General features: G+C 41.2%; 1 protein-coding gene across 5 annotated transcripts in view; it reads left to right on the top strand.

Annotated features, from left to right (window-relative positions):
* GAREM1 (GRB2 associated regulator of MAPK1 subtype 1) overlaps positions 1-27,212 on the top strand; it is a 137,549-nt gene that overhangs the window by 88,897 nt on the left and 21,440 nt on the right. For 4 of the 5 annotated variants that reach the window (XM_061597959.1, XM_061597949.1, XM_061597939.1 and 1 more), the window contains one exon: positions 5,342-5,472. The exons of the other annotated variant lie outside the window; for it this stretch is intronic. In XM_061597959.1, the coding sequence (XP_061453943.1) occupies positions 5,342-5,472 (131 nt within the window). The remainder of the gene's footprint in view (positions 1-5,341; positions 5,473-27,212) is intronic. 5 annotated transcript variants of the gene reach the window in all.

Genomic DNA, 27,212 nt, shown 5'->3' with positions numbered 1-27,212 from the left:
TGTAAATCTCATTGGCAGGAGTCCATAATAGTGTGTCATATTATTAAAAAGCACACTCCTGTCTCTTTCTCACTTAGTTTGCAATCATGGCCAAACCAGTCCCTCAAGGCAAAACCTGCATTGTGTCCAGCATTCCCCATGCTTATTAAAACAAGACTAGATGCCTACAGCCAAAGAACTGGTTGGATAACTCAAACGCACAGTGCAATTTAGCCTGCCCCTCCTTTGCTGCTTGACCCACATTGCCACTCTACACTCTGGGCTCCCTGCAATATTTGAACCTTCCTTAAAATCCTTGGACTTCTTCCTAGTCCTCCAACCTCACCTCTCCCACAAAGCCTACTCTGTCCTTAGGGTTTGTGTGAGACATTACTCCTCCCAAATGAAAAACTTCCTATTCCCCCACAGAAGGTAGATAGCTTTATTATTCCCTAATCCAGTGACAGGGAATCTGTGGCCCTCCAGATGTCGTTGGACTCCATCTCCCATCAGCCCCAGTCAGAATGGTCAATGGTCAGGAATAATGGCAGTCCAGCAACATCTAGAGGGCTTTCGTCCTCTACTAGGAAAGACTATAAGGCAATTCAGTCTTACCTTGCATTGTTCCCATGAGATAAATACAATCCAACACTCAAAACTTTGAATTAAAGGTTTTCCCATTATTCTCAAGCAGTGCACAAAGTTTGAAAAGCTTTCTTTGACAGCAGAGCAGCTGAACCATGGCAACCACTGGGCCTGTGACATGTTGGACCTGCTTCAGTCAGTCTCAGGGCCACAGAGAGCCATGCAGACTTAGACCCAGACAGCTGACATTTTAGATCAAGGGTAGCTAATGCCAGACATTTTAAACTATGTATTGTGGACCACTGGTCTGATTCAGTATATGGAAGCTTCCTATGTGTACAGGATCTCTGAGACATCACAACTGTTCAGTCAAAAGCATAAGAAAGGTAGAGATAGCAAAGTGCTGAGATTGCATTCTACCCAGGGTTTCACTTGCCACTGGGGGGCAACAATTAAAGGCTACTTAAGAACAGCTTCTACGTAACATTTCTGCCACCAAGCTGATAAATGAGAGCTTAGCACCAGGGTGGTAGAATGTAAGAAACTGACTTCCCTGTTGTTCTATTGTCTATTTTTGTGTTGTTTTAATATAATGTTATAAGCTCTGCTCATTCTTTAGGATTGGCTAGAGTCCTGTAAAAACATGATTCCATGTACCTGAAGGTATTTTATTATAAACTGTTATCTGAAACAGTTTCAGGGCAGCTTAAAATAACTTCTAAAAAGATCATGTTCAAACATGAGTACTAATGTTGTAGCCAGAACAGCACCACCTACACATAAGAGGGAAAAAATCAGCTGACTCAGGAAAACTCCTAGATTTGCAGAAGTACAAAAATACTTGGTGGAAAAAAGCCCTAAGCCCAGGTTGGGGGGGGGGAGCAGAAGCAGCCTAATAATGTCTAAGTGTGTACAGTGGCCATGAAATTCTGACTTTGGGTAAGAGTAAATGGATTGAAGAGGGGAGTAGAATGGCATATCCTGGAAGATGGCATAGGGCTGGCTTGCAGTCGAAGCAGTAATGTGCCACACTGCAACACTTTGTTGCAGGTCTCAATGGTAAGAAAATATGTATATTCACAATGCTTAACATTGAGTATTGTAGTGCTTGTACAGTGCATTCAAGGAATGTTAATAATTGTCTCATCACTCGAGTTAGAACTCAAGAACTTGCAACATATTTTGCTGATGGGAAAATATTTTCAAATTCTGCTATAATGAAAATCTGCAAACATGCATGCTGCAGACAGACTATAAATCAAACACTGACAAATACTGTCTATTTTCAGAAATCCACAGGAGAACTTTAAAAAAAAAATCTCTAATGTGTGTACATACTTTATTATGAATACTAATTTTTAGAATGCTAAATTCTGGGTAAATTAGAATTAATATCTTCCCACATTATAATGTGCTATGAATATATATTGCCAAAGTCTATATAGGTATATGGTCTCTCCTTTGGATTTAAATCATCACCCATTCAGTAAATTTAAATGCTTCCTGTTCATGAAACAAAAGAAGGCTTTTACATTGAATTGATCTACATACATATTCAAAAATTCTGCTTTCTAAAAGCAGTTTTTCTTTCAAGGCTTGTTTATTCTATCCAGAATTCCAGGCAGAAGCAGAAATGTTTACATAACTGTCCCTGTCAGATGGAATTTTTTACTATACAATATCCTACACTTCCACCACAGTCTGTTTAACATGGACCAGGGTCAAAACCTGAAAGGCACAGAAGAATGCACAATAAGCAAGTTTGCAATGAATGAAATATTATTAAATATTTCCTATTATAAAGGAGGCTCTGATGTAGGAGTAGCAAACTCAGCAAGCCTTTTCAGCAAAAGAATAAAAAGTAGAGGAAGTGGGAGTTTGCTCCCAGCCTTCACCCCAAGCCCCCCTGTAGCATGGCATTAGTATGCTAAACAGTTGTAACAATTTCAAACCTCCTTTTTTAAAAAAATCCAGATACAGTGCACTCCCTGGTTTGTGTAACACAGGAAGCAACCTTCAGCGTACCGAGACTGTACAGGCTCTCTGAGAGAAGAACCAAGAAATAACCTTGGCTACAGCTCATTGTTAATGAGGAGAGAGCTCACCCACAAACCCAGGTTCATATGACACACTATGCCAAACCCTAGCATAGCTCAGTGCAGTGTGGGAGCAAGAAGCACCAGAGAGGAGCAAAGCAGCTGTGAGCTCCTCTCCAGTGGCCTGCATGTTTATACAGCCTCAGTAAGCCATAGTGTGGCTTACCATGTCATACAAACCAGACCATAGTTGCTGCTTTGGAATGCCATATGTGGTGACTTTGCCATACCTGAGTTTTCCCGTACTTCTAGGGAAGCAGAATATGTGGCAAGATACAGCTCATCCAGAGGCTGACTCCCTATGTCAGATATGGGGAACCTTTGGCCTTCAGATGTTGCTGAACTACAAATCCCATCAGCCTTAGCAAGCATGGCCAAGGTCCAGGGATGATGGGAGTTGTAATTCAGCAACATCTGGAGGGCCAAAGGTTCCTCACATCTGCCCTATGTGGTTGGCATAGCCATGCAGGGTATCTTAAATAAGGAATATGTGGTAATTGAATAGTCTGTTTTCACTCAGAGTAACAGGACAGTGCACTTGCTGCTGTTTTCCCACAAGTATTTTCAATGAACAACAGTGCCTTTCAAACACTTTCCACTCAGTCTAGATGGTATAGCTCTTTTTTTTTTTAAAGGGTGTTGATTCCTTTTTTCAATTTTGTTTCACCTGCCAACAAGCTAACTAAAGGTACATGGCACATAAGCAAGATTTTACTTTGAACAGAATAAGGTTTTGGTTCTGGTGTGCTATAAACGTAGAAGCACATCAGAATTATGTGTGTTGGTTTTTGTTCTTCATGGAGAAAAAGCAATAAGCTATGTAGGGCCAAAAACAAATGTGCAAATTAGCCCTAGCACAGGCAGCAGTTTTCAGCATCTTAAGGAACTTGACAACCGAAGGTTTATTGTTCTTTCAAATGATTTTTAATCTTTTAAATTGGTGTAGAAAAATAGCCTTCTAAATAAAACAATTTTTTTAAACTGCTTGCGCTTAGGAAGTAGTATTAAGTTCAGGTTTGTTATTTTAATAAAATAGGTACACATCTGGTTATGGTCCAAGCATTTCTTTGATGTGCTGCAGTGAGGCTTCTGTCCCTATTGTGAAGAGACCCCAAAAGGCTATTTCTTGTGATAAGTTGGTGAATGTATGTATCTACCCACATGAAACAAGGTTTAAGTGATTGATGTGATGGTGGCTACTACTAATTGCACCCTATTGATAATATAAGTGCATACTACTGATAATTAGCTCCTATAAATTACAGTGACTGATGGCAAATCCACAGGATTACTTTGGGTTGTACTTATGAAATTGTAAGATTAATTCATGGTAAGCTTGCCTTCATTGATTAATATTGTGTCCACACTATGCCAAAGCTTGTAGAATGATTCAATTGAAGTAATTGGTTCTTACAGTATATCAGTCTCATTTCTTGGCTGTTACTGATGATAAGTTCATGTGAATGGACCCAAAAGAATGATGCTTTTGCCAGTCAGCTGTTAAGCCAGACAAAAACAAATCTTTACCATATATTTCCAGTTTATAAGGACTGCATTTTGCTTTCTATATGTGGTTCTAGCAAGACACATGAGGTTTCCCCCCCCGTTTCTATACAAAGAGTGACCCAAAATTTATATGTAGGGTAGGGTATGGGTGTGTGGAGCAGATATTCCCTTTGCGAGCATGTTGTGATATCAACATACTGTATTTCCAGACTAGGTTGTACTGCCCATAGATGGTGAGTGCCAAACATGTAAAATAAAGGCTTATGTTTCCCAAAAGCTTGTTGGGCTCTATCCTCCAGATGCTTTGGACTACAGTGCCCATCATCTCCGACCTTGGCCATACTGCCTGTGGCTGATGGGAGTTGTGGTCCACAACATCTGGTGGGCACAAGGTTGGGGAAGACACAACACATTCTGAGAAACAGTAGATAACACTACCTATGTTTCACAGAATTCCAGTGGTTTGTGACCATCTGGATAATCCATTATAATGGCTTCAGAAATACGTTTTGTGGTCCTTTTCGTATTTGCAACAGGGCAAAGAGCCTTAATGTTCACTCACTTCTAGAAGCAGCATTCATCATCACCGCTGGACGAAACCATCCACAAACACTTGGAACAGCTGTGTTGCACAAGGAACTGCTGCCAGAAGAGAGAATTTGGGGACTCTGGTGTACATGTCTAAGTGTTGTGCTCCTAAAAGGGGTTCTGGGGAACACTCCTTGTGAATTAGCCAATGGATTTCATTCACTTCTCATAACATCTACTCTTCTTTTCCTCAAGTGTGTTTTCCAGTAAAAATCAAGTTTGTGTTTTTAAATCATAAAGTATTGTAACATGTTGAAAAAGTTCTTACTGTGCAGAAGCTTGTGCATAATTCCACCCTGAGAATGTGTTAGTATTTTCAGTCTACTTCCAGAGAAGTGCCTGTAAATTCTATTAAATTTCACATCAGCCCCCACACATTCTTCTAATTCCGGTTTAGCAAAGCTTGGTAGCTCTTTCCTTTTCAGGTTCACAAATAGTTGTGCAATCTGTTCTTCCATTGCCTAACTGTTAATAATTGGAGGAAACTGACCAAGTTAAATAGTGTAGGGAATGCGTTAGCAGTTGCCACAGAAACAGCCGTCCAATATAAATATCTTATTACTCTTCTATTTATCATCTGTTTTCAGGGCAGTTTAAGCTACTGGAACAAGACCGTGATATTAAGGAGCCAGTGCAGTATTTTAACAGTGTGGAGGAGGTGGCTAAAGCATTTCCTGAACGAGTTTACGTCATGGAGGAAATAACATTCAACGTTAAGGTAGCCCCTAAACAAATATTTATCCCTAGTGAAATGATTTACAGTTAAACCCTTTTTTTGTACATGGCAATTGAGCAACTTTGTGCTGTGGGAAAAGTAATTTGGGGTTACTGAGTTGTCTTAGTCTGGTGGTTTTTAAACTGCAACGTACTGTGTACATATTTTCCAAACTAAGTTGAGGTCTGCAAATCAGTGTAATACATATACGAATGTCTTTTCAAAGAGGGAACCACCTCCAATAAGCAATGCTCTTTTCCAATCTGTTTAATTGCTTCTAAATTTTAGACAAAGATTCTTTTGTTGTGCACCCTCTTCCCTCTCCCTCCTCTCCGACCCCTTAGATTTTATTTGGTAATGGAGCAGCTGCTTTATTCACTCTGCACGATGTCTTAGGCTGCATAGAAGCTGTATGAGCTATTACTGAAACTCTTAAACACTGATTGCCGAAGATGATCAGCATTACATGAGAAGGACAGATAATGTCTTGATTTTAAGTTTATGCAGGATTGAAATAAAAGTTTTTTAAAGCCCTGCAAATAGTGAGGCTATAGCAGTATTAAGCAAAGCAGTGTCTGAAACTGCTGGCATAAACTCTGGCTGCAATATCTTTAGACCCTTTCCCTCCCCCTGTTATATGTTGGAGTGCCAAAGCGACATTGAATTACCCTGAGCAGTTTCCATATTCATTCTGGATATACCTTAATGGTAAAACAATGCCTTGAAATATAGAGCCAGTTCATTCCAATTGCCACAAAGACTTTAGAAGGTAATTCTTTTCTAGGGAAGTACATGTACTGTATAACATGGCCACCTCTAAGATGACAACCTACCACTACGTTGTTCCCATACTATGTTACTACAGAAGGGCCAAAACTCAGTGGCAGAGCATCTCTGTTGCATGCAGAAAGTCCCAGGTTCGGTCCCTGGTATCTCCAAGAAGGACTAGGAGTGTCCCCAGTCTGAAACCCTGGAGGGCCCCTGCCAGTCAGAGTAAACAGTATTAAGCTAGATGGGCCAGAGGGATGATTCCATATAAGGCAGCTTTCTATGTTCCTATGTACCTTGGATGTGGCTGCATATGCTTGGCATGTCATTTGAGAAAGTTCATTTATAGTCAACATTTAGGAGTATTTGGGAAGAGAGAGTAATGTCCAAGTCAAAGAGTGAATCCTGTTAAATTTGGACTTATACCTGTTGATATGAATCATTCAGGTTTCTTCCTACACACACAGTTCAGAATAAAAGTTGAGTGAGCTCTAAGTAGTCTTGTGGCATTTTGGATTGTACCAACTGGGAGATCCCCTGCTAGTTCTTGAAGTAGTCCAGCATCTCTTGGGCTATGCCTGTACTAACTCAAAAATCTGCATACATTGATTCTACATCAGATGCATAACAGTGCTGTGTATTCAGCACTTTGGGAAGTTATAATGACTATTAAAATGTCTGTGTTAGTGTTCACACACTGTCAAGTGTGCAGTTGGTGGGGATGGGACTCTTTGCCTCATTATTCTCTGTTTTAAGAAGTGCAGTATTCACCTTTACTACCGTCCTGCCACATCAGACCTGAAGCTCCTAGTGGTGGAGGTTCCTGAAATACAGTGATATGTAGTAGCTATAGCATTGGGTTTAGACCAGAGAGAACCAGGTTCAAATCCCTTCTCTGCCATGAAACTCACTAGATTACTTTATGTAATAATTGTCCAGCTAGAACAGAGCAAGGTCCATCTAGATGAAAATTCTTCTTTCAACAATGGTCAGCAAGATGCTTTTTGGGAGCTCATAAGTGAGCCATGAAGGTCGTTCCTTCTTGCTTGACACCAGCACTCCCTACTCAGAGGAATATGTAGAGGATGCTTTTTAGTAATCATAGCTTATAGCTGTTGCTTACCAAATTCACAGAGAACCTGTCTAATGTTTTTTTAAAAGCAGATTTGGACAGTTGATGCAAATTAGGCAGCCAGTTAGCCACTACTAACTCTGACATCTAGCTTCCAGTGAAGCAGAAGATGGAATACCCAGGCCAACTGCAAGTGTAGAATTCAGTGCCTGTTAACTCACTGCACACTATTTTAAGCATTCAGAAAGTTTTATTCAAGTCAGAAGAGCAAAAAGTGAATACCCAAGAATTCTGGATATGCTGTTGAGCTGCATGTTGATCAGAGGTGATTGTGATGGAGAACTGGCCTGAACTTAATGGGTCTATCTTACATCTTGTGGAACTGAGTTGATCTCCTGGCGTCTTTTGATACCATTGACCATGGTATCTTTCTGGGCCAACTTGGTGAGATGGGTAGTGGAGGCACTGTTTTACAGGAGTTCCAATCCTATCTCCAGGGTTGTTTTCAGAGAACAGCATTGGGCGATTATCTTTTGACCCCCTGGCAGTTGTGCTGTGGGGTGTTGCAGGGTATCATCGTATCCCCAATGCTGTTTAACATCTATATAAAGCCATTGGAAAAGGTCATCAGGAGATTTGGGGCAAGGTGTCAGTGATATCTAGCTCTTTTTCTTTGTAACATCTGAATCGGGAGAGGCCATGCAAACCCTGGACCAGTGCCTGGACTCAGTGGTGGGCTGGATGAGGGCCAATAAACTAAGTCTGAATCCTAGCAAGACGGAGGCACTGTGGGTGGATGGTTCCCGAGTTTGGATAATTGGTCAGTTGCTTGCTTTGGATGGGCTCGTACTCCCTTTGAAAGAGCAGGTTTGTAGTATTGGGGTGCTCCTGGATCCATCTTTGTCACTAGAGGCCCAGGTGACCTCCGTGGCTAGGAGTGCCTTTTACCAGCTTCGGCTGGTAAAACAGCTGCAGCTGTTTCTGGACCGGGATAGCCTGACCACTGTTGTCCACACACTGGTAATCTCCAGGCTAGATTACTGTAAGGAGCTCTATGTAAAACTGCCCTTGAGGTTGGTCCAGAAGCTGCAGCTGGTGCAGCGTATCACCAAAATGTCACCCCGCTGCTGAAAGAATTGCACTAACTGCCTATTATTATTATTATTATTATTATTATTATTATTATTATAGTTTACTATACCCCACCTTATGGCCGAAAGGCCCTCAAGGCGGCTTACAAGAAAAACACAAATATAGAAATACAGTAGGGCCCCACTCATACAGGCGGGTTATGTTCCGGACCCCCGCTGTAAAGCAAAAACCGCTGTAAAGCGGAACGCATTGAAGATAATGGTGCACATTGCACAAAAATGATGCAAAAATGGCGCATGACGAGCAAAAACCGCCGTAAAAGCGGAACAAGTGCCGTAGGAGCGGGGCCTTTCTGCAATTGATAACCGCTGTATTAGCGGAACGCTGTAAAGCGAAGCACTGTAAAGCGGGGCCCTACTGTACATCAATAAAACAATATAGTTTACAAAAATTAAATAACAAATAATATCATTAAAAAACAGCGATTACAACTTCCAGTGAAAATACAGGGTGATGCAGACATCTGTAGCGGCAGAAACATCTCAGGTTGCCCCCAACAAAGCTGTGAGTTGGTTCTCTCTCTTTCCTTCTATGCTTGCAAGTCTGACACCTTCAGTTGAACTTCTGATCAGCTTCTCTGATGGCAAAATACGAGTAAGCTTTCCCCAGCACCAGCCGGTCCTGCAGAGGCAGGGTGGGTCATGGCCTGTATGTCGTTCCCCATCCCACCGCCGTAGTTGTAAATGGTGGCGGCAGCCCCCCACTTGGTGGCCACATAGATCTTCTCAGAGAAAGCGTACCTGCCGCCCCCTGGATGAAGGCAAGCCACGGCGTACCTGCGATGGTGGCGGCGGCCAGGACACTGAAGTTGGTGAGGGGGTTGCAGGCATTGATTGTGTCAAGCCCCGCCAGCAGCACCAGCATGCTGGCCAACTGCCGCAGGGGCGAGTCCTGCCAAGTGGCCCTCCAGCCACTCTGGTTGCTGCCGAGCATCAATGGTGGAGATGAAGGTGGTGTTGAAGGCATCGTTGGAGAAGCAGAAGAGGACGCAGGTCTTGCCGACGCCCGAGTCATCCACCTTTCTCCTTCAAATTCCCATATTCTGGAATACTGTATATGGAAATAGTGACCTACCACACAGACTTAGTGCAGCCTTTCCCAACCTTTGGGATCCCAGATGTTGCTGAACTACTGGACGAAGTTCAAGGTTCTGGTTTTGGTGTACAAAGCCCTATACAGCTTGGGACCAGGATACCGGAAAGATCATATTACCCCTTATATACCCAGTTGATCCCTGCACTCTGCAGTTGAAGGTCTCCTACAAATACCATCTTATCAACATAGGAAGTGGACCTTTAGTGTAGTGGCACCCGCCCTTCAGAATTCCCTCCCCTTAAATATTAGACAAGCACCACCTCTGTTAACTTTTTGGCACCTACTGAAGACCTTCCTCTTTCAACAACTTTTAAGTGGAAACGTTATCCCAGTCTGTGTCTGTGTTGGAATTGCTTTTTAAGATGTTTTTAAAGCTTTTTTAAATATATATATATATTAAAGATATTTTGTTTAAGATGTTTTTAAAGATATTTTGTTTTAAATTATTTTAAAGTCTGCTTTTATGATGTTTTAGAGTGTTTTTAATGTTTCCGTTTGCCACCCTGGGCTCCTGCTAGGAGGAAGGGCGGGATATAAATTTAATAAATAAGTTCCACAAGATTATGTTGATGATGACAACTATTTTCACATTTATATGCTCTTCCTTTTTAGCTATTGTGGCTAACCAAATTAAAATCAATTATATGAGCAATCTCCAGTCAAATTACAATGACAGATCCTAAAATCTCTTTGCACTAAAGAAAAGTGTTGCATGAAAAAGTTCTTCTAGTGGTTGGTCCTGTATCTATTGTCATTTTATTTCATGAGATGATCCAGAGTTGCAGCATTATATGAATTATCTCTCTACTCCTTTAGCACAGTTTGTTATTGCAAACTGAGTTCCATTCATGCTATAGTCACCTGTCTTTATGCTCTCCTTGCCTTGGATCCTCCTGTAAATTGAAGAAACCTGTCCTAACAAAGTGCTGGATGAGAACAGTAGAAGAGACCTGTATGCAGTTTGATTAATGAATACTGGAACTCCTTTTCCACTTTTAACTGCCTTTGGGGCTACAGGTCCTCTGACCCAGGCTCCCTCTGGATTGGAGCAAGAGTTCTTTCTCCCTTCATTTCTGGTAGCTCTTGGGGAGGAGCTCGAAACAGCTTAGGAGAATGATGGAAGCTCCTGGAGCAGTAGCAAGGACCTGCAGCTAAGGTTAACTGAGGAATCTGTGAATTATATTGAATTGATAGCTTACATAAACCAAAATCAAATGTCTTCTCACCTGTACATTTTGCTTTTAAATAATTGAAATAAAGGTTTTATTTTCTTGACAAATTGTCAAATTTAAATCAATTAATTTCATTAGTTATCATCTCCAGGCTGAGTGTGTGTGTGTGTTTTTTTCTCCAGTATAAAACTTGGAAGTGACTAGAATCTCAAGCTGCCTTTTCTGGCTCCTCAGAATAGCTGTTTTCTGTGGCCTTAAATTCAATAACTTTAATGCTGGGGATAAGTAGGTATATACACTTGCTCTCATTTCCTACCCTGCTGTTGTGCATTTTACTTTGAAAGTTTCAGCTTGGTGGCTCTAGAAGTAGTAGCCAAAGAATCAGCTATAGCTTTTGGCAAAAGCTACAGCATATGTTGGAATCAGACAATATTATGCTGACCACAAGTCTCAGCCATGGCAACCTGTAACTGTTTATTTACATGCTCTCTCTCTCTCTCTCTCTCTCTCTCGTTTAAAAAGGAAAGTTTTAAAAAGCAAATTGCATAGAAAGGACAGATGAGAAGAGGCAGTAATGTTCTCACACAGCAGCTTGGAGGACAGTGTCACATGGGCATACAGCTACCTCCATGCATACCAATAATCATTTGGGCTTGGTCTTAGGTAAGCAATAGTTGTGACTCTTCCCTATTCATGCAGGATAGCCTCTGACAATCCCTGTATCTCCTTTTGGGGACAGGTTTGGGGCAAAGGCAACCATTGCCGCTCTTGGAGACAGGCTCTTCTGGGACTCCAGCAAGTAGTGATAGCTGTTGCAACCTGTTATAGTAAGTAAGCTTCTTGCGTGCTTCTCTTTTTCAGTGTAGAAGTTCATGTCACAATGAATGGGCAATATCTCAGAATCAAAAAATATTTTAAGATTAGAGCAAGTTTTGTTTCAAAAAGTTTTGTTTTCATGGAAATGCTACATAAGGTGAAGACCTTGTCTTTTGCCCCAGAGAGCAGGGCTAGGTCTACATGGATTGAATTGCAGGAAGATATTTTTCAGATGAACATTAGGAGCAACTTCTTGACAATTATGTAAGAGCAATTTGACAATAGAAGCAATTACCTAGACAGGTGGTTGACTCTCCACTCTCTGAAGATCTTCAAGTAAAAGCTGGATAGCCATCTCTTGGGGAAGCTCAAGCTTTGGATTTCTGGACTGAGCAGGCTCCAGGTTAGAGGGGACTCTGGGCAAAGTGCCCTCTGGTGGTCTCCTCTTCTGTCAGTGAGCCATGGCGGGATTATTTGGTTGTAGTGGCTCTGTTCTGGCAGCACTTGGTAGCAAAACCTAGCCACACTTTCGATTTCCCACAGTGTCCCACAGCGACACTACATTGCGTATATTGTGGAGGATTGATAGGGTGGTCTGGCACTGCCGCCTAGCACTGCTCAGAGTAGTGAAACAAAATCACCAAGGCCCCATCTGTGTCATTCATTTAAAGCACTATTATACCACTTCAAACAGCCAAGGCTCCTCCCAAAGAATGCTATGAAATGTACTTTGTTAAAGGTACTGAGAGTTGTGAGGAGGCTCTTCTTCCCCTCACAGTTACAGTTCCCAGAGTAGTTTAACAGTCAGTTCCTCTTCCCAAGGAACTCTGGGAATTGTAGCTCTGTGAGGGGAAGAGTAGTCTCCTAACAACTTTTTGTAATCACGGAGTTTGGTGACAGTTGTTAGGAGACCTTTGTTCCCCTTACAGAGCTAAAATTCCAAGAGTCCCCTTGAAAGAGGGATTGACTATTACACCACTCTGAGAGTTGTAGTAATGTGAAGAGAATAGGGGTATCCCAACAACTCTCAGCTTCAAAAACTACAGATATGGGAGATGGTAATTCAATAGGTTTCTTCTCTGAAGAAGAAGAAAGTTGTTGAGGGTTATTACCCAATGAACTGCAAGGTTCTTCAGGTACTCCACCTAAACTTTCAAGACCACGAATGAAAATATTTTCAGTACTCTGAAGCATTACTTAATTTATGTACAAATTGATTCTGAACTCTCCTTCTTGCAACTTGGTATCATACAGTTTACATCCAAACCAGCAAGGGGCCCCAACTCCAATTCAGCTCTAATTTTTTTACCAAACCTATTAGAAAAGAGGAGACTGGAAATTGTACAGTAAGGCAACAAAAGGAGTTATTCTGTGGTTGAGACTCTAGCTTGGGAAGGAGGAAGCAGAGGAGTCAGACTGGGACCTTGATCTCCAGTTGTAACCAGACTCCAAACACTTTCATATTACTGAAAGGTATTAACTGAGGGCGTTGACCATTGCAGTATAGTGTGGAGGTGGTAGCAATGAATGCATGCTTTCTGGAGTCTCTTATGACCACCATGCAGATCCCTGTGCCTGAACTACCTTTTGCAGAAAGGGAGTCTGAGGAACCTAGGCAAATAATGGTGACAGTAGATGAAGATCTAGGCTTAATAGACAAAATAAAAACAAATTGCCAGGTCCAGATGGTATCCACCCAAGAGTTGTCACAGAACTCAAATGTGAAATTGCTGGTCTTCTAACAAAAATATGTAACTTGTCCCTCAGAGGACTGGAAAGTGGCTAATGTAACACTAATCTTTAAAAAGGGATCCAGGGGAGATCCCAGAAATTACAGGCTAGTTAGCTTAACGTCTGTCCCAGGAAAACTGGTAGAAAGTATTGTTAAAGTAAAGTAACCTAGCGTATAGTAGAGCAAGCCTTGCTGAAGTAGAACTAGCATGGCTTCTGCAAGGGTAAGTCCTGTCTCACCAACCTATTAGAGTTAGAGTTAACCTATTAGAGTGCAAACAGGCATGTTGATATTGGTGATTCATTAGACATAGTGCACTTGGACTTTCAAAAAACTTTTGACAAGGCAGCCCACAAAAGACTTCTGAGTAAGCTTGGCAGTCGAAATAAGATGGGAGGAACTGACTAGGAAACAGAAAGCAGAGAGTAGGGGTAAATGGACAGTTCTTCCAACTGAGATATGTATAAAGTGGAGTCCCCTAAGGACCTGTGCTTCTTAACTTATTCATAAATGATCTAGAATTAGGGGAGAGTGGTAAGGTGGCCAAGTTTACTGATGATACTAAATTGTTCAGGACAGGGCTGTGGAGTCGGAGTCGTGGAGTTGGAGTCGGTGTCGGAAGCAATTTTGGATGGAGTTGGAGTCGGTAGAAATGTTCCGACTCCAGCTTCAAAATAAAAACTTTCATAGGAATTTAGGAAAGTTTTCTTGTTCAGAAATTTTAATCAAATAAATATATTTTATGTTCTATCAATCTAGCCTGATGATTCACGTGATGGTGATGAAATGCCTTGTGCTACCATTTTACTACAGTAAATTTGTTATTACTAGTTAATATACATTTACCATTTATGAAGGAGTCGGAGTCGGACAGTAGAAAAACAGAGGAGTTGGAGTCGAAGGTTTGGCGTAACGACTCCACAGCCCTGGTTCAGGATTGTTAAAACAAAAAGGAATTGCAAAGAGCTCCAAAAGGAGCTCTCAAAACTGAATGAATGGGCAGTAAAATGACAAATGCAACTCAATGTAAAAATGTGTCAATTTATGCATATTGGAGCAAAAAAAATTAATTTCATATATGTGCTCATGAGGGCTGAGCTGGTGGTGACTGACCAGGAACGAGACCTTGGGGTTGTAGTGGATAGCTCAATGAAGATGTCATCCCAGTGTGCAGCGGCTGTGAAAAAGGCCAGTTCCATGCTAGAGATTAAGAAAAATATTGAAAATAAAACTGCTGAAATCATAATGCCATTATACAAATCTATGGTGCAGCCACATTTGAATACTGTGTACAGTTCTGGTTGCCTCACTCAAAAAGGATATAGTAGAGCTAGAAAAGAGCAAACAAAATGATCAAGGGGATGCAGTGACTCCCCCTGTGAGAAAAGATTGCAGCATCTGGGACTTTTTAGTTTAAAGGAAAGGTGAGTCAGAGATGACATGATAAGAGTGTATAAAATTATGCATGGCATGGAGAAAATGGATAGAGAAACGTTTTTTCTCCCTGTCTCATAACACTAGAACTTGTGAACATCCAGTGAAACTGAAATTTGGAAGATTCAGAACAGACAAAAGCAAGCACTTCTTCACAAAGCACAGTTAAATTTTGGAATTCTCTCCCACAAGAGGCAGTGATGCTAGAAAATGTGGGTGGCTTTCAAAGAGGATTAGACAAATTCATGGAGGATAAGGCTGCCGTGATGGCTATGCTCTGACTCCATAGTCGGAGGCAGTATGCTTCCAAATACCAGTTGCTGGAAACCACAGGAGGGGAGAGTGTTCTTGCACTCAGGTCCTGCTTGCGGGCTTCCCATAGGCAAGTGGTTGCCCACTGTGAGAACAGAATGATGGACTAGATGAGGCATTGGCCTGATCCAGCAGTTTCTTCTTACATTCTTATGTTAAGTATGTTTTTACCACCACAAAAGAGGGAGATTTGGATATGAATGAGGATGGGCTAAGTGAGCAAGATGTGCTCATTAATGTCATTGGCAACTGGAAACAAAAATCCTAGAGAAAGAAATTAGCACAGCAGTTCTAAACTATGGCTGCCTTTGGCATTTTTAAACACAACTTCACTGCATTTGTCTGTGGACAGCAATTGTTGTGTGCCTTAGTAAGCTGGAGAGGAGTTAGACACTTTGATTCATGGTTTACAGGAAACTTTACAAATGCTATAATTTTTCTACCCAATTAATGCATTTGCTGTTGGAAGCATTAAATACTGTTTAAGAAATTAGGTATCTCTGATTCCTAGCATTTTATTTCAGTTTATGTCCCTAAATTGTACTCATCACTGTGAAGCCAAAAGATAAGTCACTTCAGTTGCTTAACAGCTGGCTGAACCTGATTTTTGTGGAATTGCAAACTATATTTGAGCAATGTCAGAAATTACTAATTTATAATGACTTCCATATCTCTTGCTGTCATCTCTGCCGCTAAAAACATGAAATTAGAAATAACACAAGTTTTTTATGTGCAGCTTCACTTCAGAATAACAAAACTGACATGGGATTGCAGCTCTGCACAAGGGGCTTTGTCTTAAAAAGTTAGAATCAAGCAGCAGCAGACTCACCCATCCTGTCAAATGTGCAATACAGGAACTTGCATATCTCTGTGTTGAGTTCATGCATGTCACCACGGAGCGGGTGTACCAAGATCACACATGACACAAGTCATGCAAAAAGAGGAAACGGAAACCACCACTTCCTCTGTTGCTTCTTGTTGCCACCTTGTATATATAAACATGCAATGCAAAAGTATGTGTGTGTTTGGGGGGGCATCCTGCAAAGTCCTGAGTGTTCTTATCTCCTTTTGATGTTACTAAAATTGGAAACTAAATCCCATCTTGGAAAGCTGCATCACACAAGATATTTTTCTTACAGCATATTGCCTTTCTGTAGGAAAAGCATATATCAAACTCTTTTTTAAAAAAAAAAATTAATCTGCACATGCCTGTTCTGCCATGTCTACATGTGACTAAATAGGCTGATGTGTCCAAAATGTACCTTCTCCTTGGCAGAAGTGATGTTCATGGAGAGAAAACATGTGTGAAGCCTCTCTCTCTCTCTCTCTCTCTCTCTCTCTCTCTCTCTCTCTCTCTGTGTGTGTGTGTGTGCGTGCGTGCGTGCGTGCGTACGTGCAATGGACAGAAAGAATAGACTTCAATCATTTGTTATGAAATCTACCATCCTTTAATATTAATGCATCGTATTACTGCCATCTTATTAGTCTGAATTGTGAATGAGTATCACATACAATGAAATCCTGATTGTTTCCTGGATTAGCTGTATTGAGGATGTGTAGATAACACAGCATTTGAATAACTTCCTCTCAGGAAACTCTGAAAGTGAGATTCTAGCCAGACATGCTGTACATGCCAAAGTATTCAGCTTGAAGCACAATTCTGATTTTCTGTCTGAGGCGTCTCCCCCAGTTTTGTTCACCATTAGCAAGGCCTGAATAACTGCTTTATGTTTTTTCTTTAAAAAAAAAAGGTTTAAAAAAAGCAATTATACAAATGGGTTAGTTAAATCCCACACGTGGCAACTCAGTTACTTCAATCTGCACAACGTGCACTTCTACAGGTGCCACACAATATCCGCTCAGTGTCTGCAAGGAGTCATGCTTTCAGTGTGGCATCACCTGTACTTGGGAACTCCCTGCTTATTGACATTTAGCAGGCATCATTATTGTATTCTTTTAAATGCCTGCTGAAAATGTGTCTGTTTTGGCAGGCCTATCCAGACACACAATTTGGTTACATGCTTATTGCGTTTTATTGATTGTAGATGTTTTTAACAGCTTTAAATATGTTTTTATTTTATTTTTAATTGTATTTTTCCTATAGATGGATTTGCTGCCCTGGGCTCCTTTGGAAGAAAGGGCAGGATATAAATTCAGTAACTAAATAAAAAATGAGTTAAGGGAGCAACCCTAATCTTGCTGTAAAGATGATTGAGGGGAGCCAACATACATCAGCAGAACCAATCCTTTCCCAGGGGAAAGCTCCACCAGCAATGTTCTGTTGTTGGAGAGGAAGGAAATGGGTTGTGCTAGGGGTGAGCATGAATACAAGGCAAAGGCCCTTTGATTCTCTAACATGCCCACAGTAATGGATGGAAGAAAACCTATCTCACATACACCTCCCCACAAAGAAATGGATATGGCAGTCTCTGTGCAAGCAGATCTCTGGGGTATCTCACCATCACACACACACACACACACACCACGACCTGGGTGTAAACATGAGTTAGGATTGCTTTCCCCCTTGCTGATTTTATGTGGTAGTTTGTTGTTGACAACAATGAATGTTAAGATGCAGAAACTGAATGCTACTCTGAACATGAACAGGCTTGGGGTTAAAGGGAATGCTGTATATTATGCTGCCTTCAGTGTTGGCAGTCCAGCTCTCTGAACCGTTGCACTGGAAGGAGTTGGATGGGCAGAGATCTCCCTCTGCCCAGACCAGAACAGTTCCACTGGTCTCTACCTGTGTGGCTGCTGTGGAGCTTCCTGTTCTGCCTGCTGGTGGACTTTCCATCCATAGTAGCTTGCAAAAAGCCCTGAAATGGAGAAGTTGCTGAGCCAGCCTGGGATCCACTGGGTCACAAGCCAACCCCACTGCCATCACTTCATGGCATCAAGTCTGGTTTGAACCCAATTGCTATGCTGGTTTGAGGTGTAGCCCGGAGCAGGCTTTTGCCTACCCTCTGTCTTCCACCCCAGCAGGCATGAACAACAGGACTGAAGATGTGGGTGTTGGCTTTTCTTTTCTATCATGCCCTGCTGCTGCCTGGCCAGGGTTTGGATCTCTGAAAGTGTATTTAACTGTATTATTTACTACTGTTATATCCTTCCTCTAAGGAGCTCAGGGTGATATACATAGTTTTTCCTTCCTACCTGCCCCCCTTTTATCCCCACAACAACCCTGTGAGGTCAGCTATGCGGAGAGACAGTGTCTGGCCCAAGTTCACCCAATGAGCTTCATGGCTAAGGAGGGTTTTGAACCTTAGCCTCCATGGTGCTAGTGAGATGCTAAAAGTATTTTGCATCTCACTTCTGAGATATGTTCCTTGAAGGAATCTAAATCACAGCATAATAAAGATGAATACCCATCCTGTGGAAACATATTGGAGACTCAGCAGCACACGTCTGTGGGAAAGTAGTAGACAAATGTAGCCATCTCAGTATTTATTTTTAAGCTGTTTCTTAGTTTTGGTTTTCTCTCCATCCTCCTCCCTTGCAAACTTATTGTAGATACTTAAGCATTCCAGTTTTGCATATAACATCTAACTAAACTGTAAAGTGTCTTACTTTGGTTCAGAAGGGATTCTGGTTGCTGTCACAGTTGTTTGTCTAATGGAAGAAAAGCTGTGTGGCTTCCACCTGTTCTGGGCTTTTCCCTATACTCCTTCTTTGCAAAGAAATAGTGGAGACTTAAACATTGCCATTTTAGTAATACCTAGCACCTAAGAGCTGTACTCCTATGCTTGCTCCCATGTATTTACACATAGTTAAATCATACTTCCTCAGCAGAGAATAGAAAACTATGTCTCTGTTCATTAAGTAATGCTCGCTCAATCCTGTTTTTTTAAACATACCCACAAAGTGAGCGAGTTACTGAAACTCGCATTTAGCAGGCACCAGCACCACATAATACAATAGCATTTACTTACTTCTGAATAAGATGAAGAAGACTGTGTTAGTAACCAGCAGCGCTTGGAAAATTCATTTTTAAAAGGAACAAAATAGTTCAAGTTCATCCAAATGCACTTTTAGTTCATAATAATTTCTGCCTGACACACAGCTGTTAAAGGTACAACCCCACCGCACCCCAGTTAGGGTTGCCAGGTCAGAAGCATCCCAAAGCCTGAGATTTCAGGGGCGGGCTGTAGTGATGTCATTAAGCATGATACATTAAGCATCAACCACAGTTGCTTGGCGCATACAATTCAAACAAAACCATTTCTCTGATTGGAAATTAAGAAATCTTAGCTAAAAGATAGAACCTGGGAAGGAAACATTTACTTACTTCTGGCAAGAAGGGTTTAAGTGCCCTCAGGCCAGGCCAATCACCAGAAGGCCATTGTAGGAAGAAAGCCTAGTGTTGTGGAGGTGTTAGATAGGAGCACTCAGAAGAAAAAATGCATGCCCCTGAAGGCTGACATTCTAAACACACTTACTAAGCCCCACAGAACTCAATAGGACTTACTTCTGAGTAGATATGGTTTGGATTGTGCTGTTGGTAAAGCTTCACTAGGGATATTCTGCAAAGATACCCATATCCAAGCAGGGTTGGCAACCCCTGCATGGAGTGCTATACCCCTACCTTTTAACATACCTGTTCCAACCTTGTTTACAGATTTGACCCTTCACTCAGAAAAAGGTTTGAGAAATGAGTAATAGTAAGAAGGTTCTCTACCCTTTTCTGTCTCCCCTGTGGGCTGCTATAAACTCACTTTGACAGCCAACTGAATTCCAGTGAATAATAATTGACAGAGAGAAAACACACATGGTTTGATCTACCTTCACAGGCAGCAGCTTGGGAACAATTGCAGCCACACTTCCCAGTATGTGAATTCTCTTTTACCACTCTTGGGCAAGAAACAAACCATCATGCGACCAACAAGGTGCATCATCAGTGGGTTTAAGGGAGTTGAGCTGACAGCATAGAACCACTGTTGTTGCTTCTGTGGACGTAAGGGAATGAGGTTAAAAGTAAATGAAATGCAAAAAGAAAAAAGACAGTTTTTGTGATGATTTCTTAAATGCAATACCATACCAGGCACGACAAGATTCCTATGAGTAAAGCAGAAAACTCAGCATCCCACAACCAGTCAGGATTCCTAACCAAAAACAAAAACTAAAAAAAAATGGGTTGGGTGAGTGAAGTTTCTTATCACTTGAGGTTGCAGTTCTGTGCACTTTTCCCTGTTTGAGTAAGCCCCATTGAATACATTGGGACTTGCTTCTGAGTAAACAAACATAGGATTGCTCTATAAATATCTTTACAAGTTGTGTACATAATAAACGTCTTTGACATTCATGCTTATTTAAATATTTCTTCATACTATGTCCCCATAAGTATCTGATTTCACACTATGGTTGTACATGATAGTTTTAAGTGTGCCCTTCTTTGCGGTTGTCATGGTTCCCCTCTGTTGTTTTCATCCTGAGGGGCAGATTAGGCTGGGAGATGGTGAGTAGCCCATGGTCACCCAGTAAACTTTATAACTCATTTCCATTTTAAAAAATTAATTAAAACTATTTATATGTAGTCAAATTTATTAAGTAGATCCACAAAATACGTTTAAAGCACATCCAATTCGCATTTAAAGCACATGACTTCCCCTAAAGAATCCTGGGAATTGTAATTTCCCCCTCACGGTTATAGTTCCAACCACCATTAACAAACTACAGTTCCCATGGTTCTGTGGTATGATTCATGTGCTTCAAATTGGTGTTGAATGTTCTTTAAATGAATGGTGTGGATCAGGGCTGTGGAGTTGGAGTCGGAGTCAGAAGCAATTTTGGATGGAGTCGGAGTTGGAAGCAATTTTGGGTGGAGTCGGTAGAAATGTACTGACTCCAACTTCAAAATAAAATTAATATTTTAATATTAATATTAATTTATTGATATTAATACATTAATATACATTTGCCATTTATGAAGGAGTCAGAGTCGGAGTCAGACAGTAGAAAAAATAATATACATTTGCCATTTATGAAGGAGTCGGAGTTGGACAGTAGAAAAATAGAGGAGTCGGAGTTGAAGGTTTGACATACCGACTCCACAGCTGTGGTGTGGATCTGCCCTAGGTATGATGTGCATCCATTAGTGAATTGAAAAGAACGGTTTTAGAAGATACTTTTTTTAAAACAGGAGAATGGTTGTAGCTCAGTGGTAGGGCATATGCTCTGCATGCAAAGGTCCAAAATTCAATTTCTGGAAAAGACTATTGCCTGGAATCATGGAAAGCCAATTCTAGTCCATGTCATCAGTAGATGGTACCAAATGGCCCAAGCCTGTATAAGGCAGATTCCTTTGTTCCTAAAAGAGGAAAGAGACCCAAGGGCTACACTGACTCCAAAATTTATTTATGTATTTTATTTACAACATTTATATACTGCTTTATTGTAAATAGCTTCAAAGTGATTTACAGAAAGAATTAAAACAATAAAATTATTGGAAAAAACAGTTATAAACAGGTATTTAAAAACATTCAAAATAATAAAACCAACAATGAATTAAAAACAGATAAAAACACAATAGCCTCAACATGCCTGGGTAGGCTTGCCTAAACAAGAATATTTTTAGCAGGTGCTGAAAAGAGTACAATGAAGGCATCTGCCTAATGTAAATAGGGAGGGCGTTCCAAAGCATAAGTGCTGCCACACTAAAGAACTGATTTCTTGCAAGAGCAGAACAAATACCATGTGGCACCTGTAACATGGAAAGCACACCTTGAACTTGGCCTGGCAGCAAATCAGCAACCAGTGCAGATTTCAGAGCAGAGGTATTATGTGCTGATAGGGTCTCACTCATGTCAGTGATCGTGCCACAGCATTCTGCACCAACTGCAGCCCCTGGGTCAGGTTGTGCTACATGGGGATTTGTGACCTCGGCTGACTGGCTGCCAAAAATTTTTTAGTTTTGGTTTTTGGTTAAGAATCTCTGGAATTCATTTGGCTGTTAAAGAGAGTTTATAGCATCCCACAGGGTAGACAGAAAAGGGTAAAGAATCTTCTTACTCCTACTCATTTCTCAGACCTCTTTCTGAAGTGAAGGGTCAAATCTGTAAAGAAATTTGGAGCAACCATGTTAAAAGTTAGGGGCAGGGCATTCCATGCAGGGGGTTGCTAACCCTGCTTGGTTATGCATATATTTATAGATGATCCCTAGTTAAGCTTTACCAACAGCACAATCCAAACCATATCTACTCAGAAGCAAGTCCTACTGAGTTTTATGGGGCTTAGTCCCTTAGTAAGCATGTTTGGAATTTCAGCCTTCAGGGGCCTCCATCTTTACTCCACAATGCTCCCATCTAACATCTCCACACTGGGCTCCTTTCTTCCTACAGTGGCCTTCTGATGATTAGCCTGGCCTGAGGGCACTTAAACCCTTCTTGCTAGAAGCAAGTAGGCTAGATTAAATGTTCCCTACTCAGGCTCCATCTTTTAGCTAATATTTCTATCTTAATTTCCAGTCAGAGAAATGTTTTTGTTTGAATTGTATGTGCCAAGCAACTGTGGTTGATGCTTAATGTATCATGCTTAATGACATCACCCACACCCTCCCCTATGACATCACTAGGGCCCACCCCCTGACATCATTAGGGTTTGGGATGCTTCTGACCTGGCAACCCTAGTTACAATATATCCTTATTTTGTTTTTCATTTTCCTGTGGTAAACCCCCTCTGAATACCGCTTACCTTGAAAGCCCTATTTGTAGGGTCGCTATAAGTCGGAATCAACTTGAAGGCAGTCCATTTCCTTTCCATGTTAAACTGACAGAATGTAACTTGCCTAAGGCTACCCAGATGATTGTTAAGGCAGAGCAGGGATTTGAACCTGGATCATCCGTGACCAAATCTGGCAACTTTGGGGAAAAGAGAAGTGTTGATTTTCCTAGTGGGAAAAGTATGTTGTTTGTGATTTCATAACTCTGGCAATGTGTTGGTGGGAAGTACTGTGAACTGAATATTTTTGATTACTAAGGAGCAATGATGGCATGGCTACTTCCTCTGTAAATAGCAAAGGGTTGTGGAAAGACTTGAAAATGCATTAAGAGTTGCAAGTCTGTAGCCTATTTACTTAGTTTGTGTAGATACAGTAATTATATTGAATTACGTGAATATAGTGGATGCCTGAACACGTCTGATGGGTTGTTCTGTTTCGTCTGCATTCCATTTGTGCAATTTTCAGTGTGACTGAAAGGAGTGGTTCTTACACTGATCATCAGATTGGGATCTCATTTTTCTCTTAACTCAGTAACAAAGCTGTATATGGTGTCAAGAAGTGATTTTAAGAAGCTATTCTGTATGTGTGCAGAAATATAGTGCTTTCTCACTTGCCATACTCTTGTAGCTCTAGCCATTATGGCTCTTTTTTTTCTTTTTAAAACATTATTACTATTTTATTAAATTACAAATCTCCTTTCCAATCATACAATCAAAACAAAACAAAAGGGGTGGGGGACAACAAACACCCAAGGCAGAGGCCTAAAGAATACACTTTTCCCCATCCCATGAAAAGCTTGTCTGTAGCACTCTTAAGAGTGTAGACCAGAAAGGTACCAATTTTTCTATGAAATTTATTTATTTATTTATTGCACTTGTATACCGCCCCATAGCCGAAGCTCTCTGGGCGGTTTACAGCAATCAAAAACATTAAAACAAATATACAATTTAAAAACATATTTTAAAAACAATTTAAAACACAATTTTAAAATTCAAAACAATATAAAAACAATTTAAAAACACATGCTAAAATGCCTGGGAGAAGAGGAAAGTCTTGACCTGGCACTGAAAAGATAACAGTGTTGGCGCCAGGTGCACCTCGTCAGGAGCATTGCGAGGAAATTGCAAGGAAATTGCAAAGATCCATCAATGAGGGACAGACTGTGCCACCAAACTTGAGCATTAGGTAATGCTCATTCTTGATCCTCTGTGACTGTTAGTTCAGCCAGGTATTTTGCTACTTGGCTATCTCCCTGGTCCAAGTACTGATCAACCAAGGAGTAAATTCTTCTTGCTGCCTTTCCCACTGTGATAAATGAGATATATAGTTTGGGAACTATAGTATGTAGTGTTAATATGACACAGCAGAAAATGGATTAACCTGAATTAACTTAGAAGCAGAAAAGCAAAATTCCTCTGTGGATACTAAAAGTGCCTGAGAAGGCCAAATGCTCAGTTGCTGTTTCGATACTTAAAATGCTAGTTCGCTCTTCTTATGTAACGGGACACCTTCCAAGAAGATAGGGACTAAGCTAGAATATGCTGTGCCTGGGGGAGGTAGGGCACAGGGAGCGCTCAAGATTAGAACACTGTAAATGCAGAAGACAATGGAGCTCTCTTGACAAGAGTTGCTAACAAGATGGGAGGGGCTGTGTGTAAGGAGAACTTGGGAGCCAATATATCAATGTATCTGTGTAGCTATGCCTCAGACGGGTTTCCAGACGCGTGTCGGATACCTGGTCTCTCTTTTGCAAAAGAAGTTAATAAAGGTGTTGTTTTATATCTGGTTTCTCATCTGGTGATTATTGAAGCTTCCTCCAGATGTAAAGAGCCTTTTTGGCGTAACAATTTTGGCGAGCCAGCCAGGAGCATCTGGTTAAACCCGTTGGTTCCCCGTGTCGTCTCTAGCAGGCCAAGGGGAGCTCCAGGTTGTTTGAACCTGCCTTGGGGCTAAGAGAGCAAAGAGCAGAGGACACAACGGTATATATCGGAGCGCAAATAAGTGAAACCAGAGAGCCAACACCTTAGGGAGTAACGGGAAGCTGTAGATGACTGTGTGTGGTCGTGAGAGTCAGAGGCCTACTGAAAAGCCCGGTAAAAGATTTGTTTGTGGGATCGGGAGTAGGGTGACTTCACAGGACTTGACCTAAAAAAGGCAGTTGAAAAACCCAAGTGAAATGGGAGCAGGGACATCTCAAGAAGAACAGCTGCAGAATCCGTTAGCATGTTTTTTGAGAAATTTTAAAGATTTTTAAAATGCATTTATGACTAAATGGATGTTTGTGAATTAAGTACTCAGGTGTGAATTGGTTATATGTGTGAAGGTATGAACGTGTGAAGGTTTCCCTGAGTGTCTGTGGGAATGGTAGAAGGGAAATGTTTCCTCCCTGTATTGTCACTTCCTAAAATATGTTGTTGTTGTTGTTGTTGTTTTTCCTTGCTGCGTGAATCGGCTGTCCATGCCACTATTTGTTTGATGCTCTTGTTTGGCACAGGATTCAAAGAATTTAATTTGTTCCTTAAGTAGCGTTTAGTAATCTTTTAAGTTGGTATGAAGAGATTTGCTTTGTTTGTTTAAAGCAAGGCTTGAAGAGAGGAAAAGGAACAAGAGATTTTTGCTAGACTTTCATGCCCTCCTTGGCAGAAGGGGGAGAGAGGAAAAAGTATTTTAAAACCGAGGCTTGAAGAGAAATAGAGGAAGGGAGGTTGAGGAACATCAGAGCTCCCACACATATGCGTGCTACGCTCTCAAGGAATGCATGAAAGGCTGCAGGGAAAGAGCCGAGGAGACTCTGAGTCTCGGTGTAAAACCTTGAGACCAAGAGATTTCTTCCTGGTTTTGGATCAGAGCTCTTCCACATAGCTTCGGCTGTATTCAACCGCCCACTTCGGGCATAGGATAGGTAATCTCATTTGCCTTTCACCTCTTATAGTAATAAGGTCCTTTGATTTCTTTAGTATAAAGTTATGAATGAGTTAGGATATTAATGATTAATGCTGCCACGCACCCAAGTAATTTTGTGGTGCTTTCTTGCTCTTTCTCTCAATAAAATCAGGCTTTGCTTTGATTTGTTTTGGACCTGCATGCACCATTTGAGCACATTCCAGGGCAAAGCGTTTGTTTTGTCTTTAGCAGGGGATCCCCTCCTCTCAAGAAGGTGTGCTTCATGGGACATGAGGGTGGCAAATGCACACACTCAGGTTCCCAAGAGCACATGTAGCCAAGTTTTGAATGTAACTGGAATGAGTGTGATTTCCATTTACTTCTTACTATGTTTTGCTGTCTTTTGTTTTAAAGTGAGTGGGGAAATGTCCTTTAAAATGCTGTGGTAAATCCAGAGGTTAAGGTATAGAAATTCCCTGGCACATTGTTATCCCCCTCCCCTTCTGTCCTTGGCAACAAAGCTTTGGCAAGCGGTGGCCGTGATTGTGACACACCAATTAGCCAATGTTGAGACTGGAGAGAAGGTTAATTCATTAAGCTATTATAGGGGTTCTCTAAATTGGGTCCCATACACTTTGAAAGCCCTTGATAACACTTGTGTCTCCCTCCCCTTCGAAGAGTCCTGGGGAAACGACGCCTTGCAAGTATTTTGAGCAAATGGGGCTAGGTACTTGGAAAAGGTGGAAACAGGATTTGCACTGGGAATGTTCAGTGCTCTGGCTGGCAGAGACTTTTAACTAGTTCCTGTCTCTTGAGATACCCCCCTCTGGTTTTTCTCTTTTGAGAGTCAATCTGGGAGAAAAAGCTGGTGACAACAGCTTTACTCATGAGTGACTTGGTTTGGGAATGTGGCATTTGAAGGTGGCTCATCCCTGAATTTATTTTGAAACAAGGTTTGGTTGTTTGTGTGTGCACTGCTTTATTCTTTGTATTTGGCTTTTGGTGTTGGAGATTTCTATGAGTTCAATAGAGTGCCTATTGAAAATAGAGAAATGGTTGATTAAGAAAGGAAGGTGTGTGTGGGATGATGATTGTTTTAAGACGGATGACCCTATGAAAATCATGACTGAGGCCTATGCGGGATATTGCAAAAAGTGCAGGCCTTCCAAATCAAAGAAAAGTGCTGCAGCTGTTTGGGGACTTTATAATGCATGTCATGAGTTGTCAGATTTGTTAGAGGAAGAACGCAAGAAAAGTTAGGAGTCAGGGAGTAAGTTGACTCAGGCAGAGGAAGCCTTTGAAAAAGAGTGATTGGAGTTAAGATTGAGGCATACAGGATGTAGATAGAAGGTTTTGAGATACATAGAAAGACAGTGAACAGGTTCAAGAGTCAGTGACTATTTGTGATGGATAAGGAATGTCTTGAGTAAATTAGTGAGTTGTTTTTAAGGGAGAAGAAAAAAAAAGAATAATGTTAGAGTTTTTTTCCTTTGATCCACTACGGGGTTTAGTTCTAACACTGCAGCTCGTTCTCTGGGTATGTGTGTGTCTATAACCCCTCCTTCTTTCCCCCACTTGGCGGGCAAGCAG

The sequence above is a fragment of the Rhineura floridana genome, chromosome 1 (assembly GCF_030035675.1).
Source record: "Rhineura floridana isolate rRhiFlo1 chromosome 1, rRhiFlo1.hap2, whole genome shotgun sequence".
NCBI classification, from domain to species: domain Eukaryota; kingdom Metazoa; phylum Chordata; class Lepidosauria; order Squamata; family Rhineuridae; genus Rhineura; species Rhineura floridana.
The sequence above is the reverse complement of the archived record's forward strand: the minus strand, read 5'-3'. Positions and strand labels throughout refer to the sequence as shown.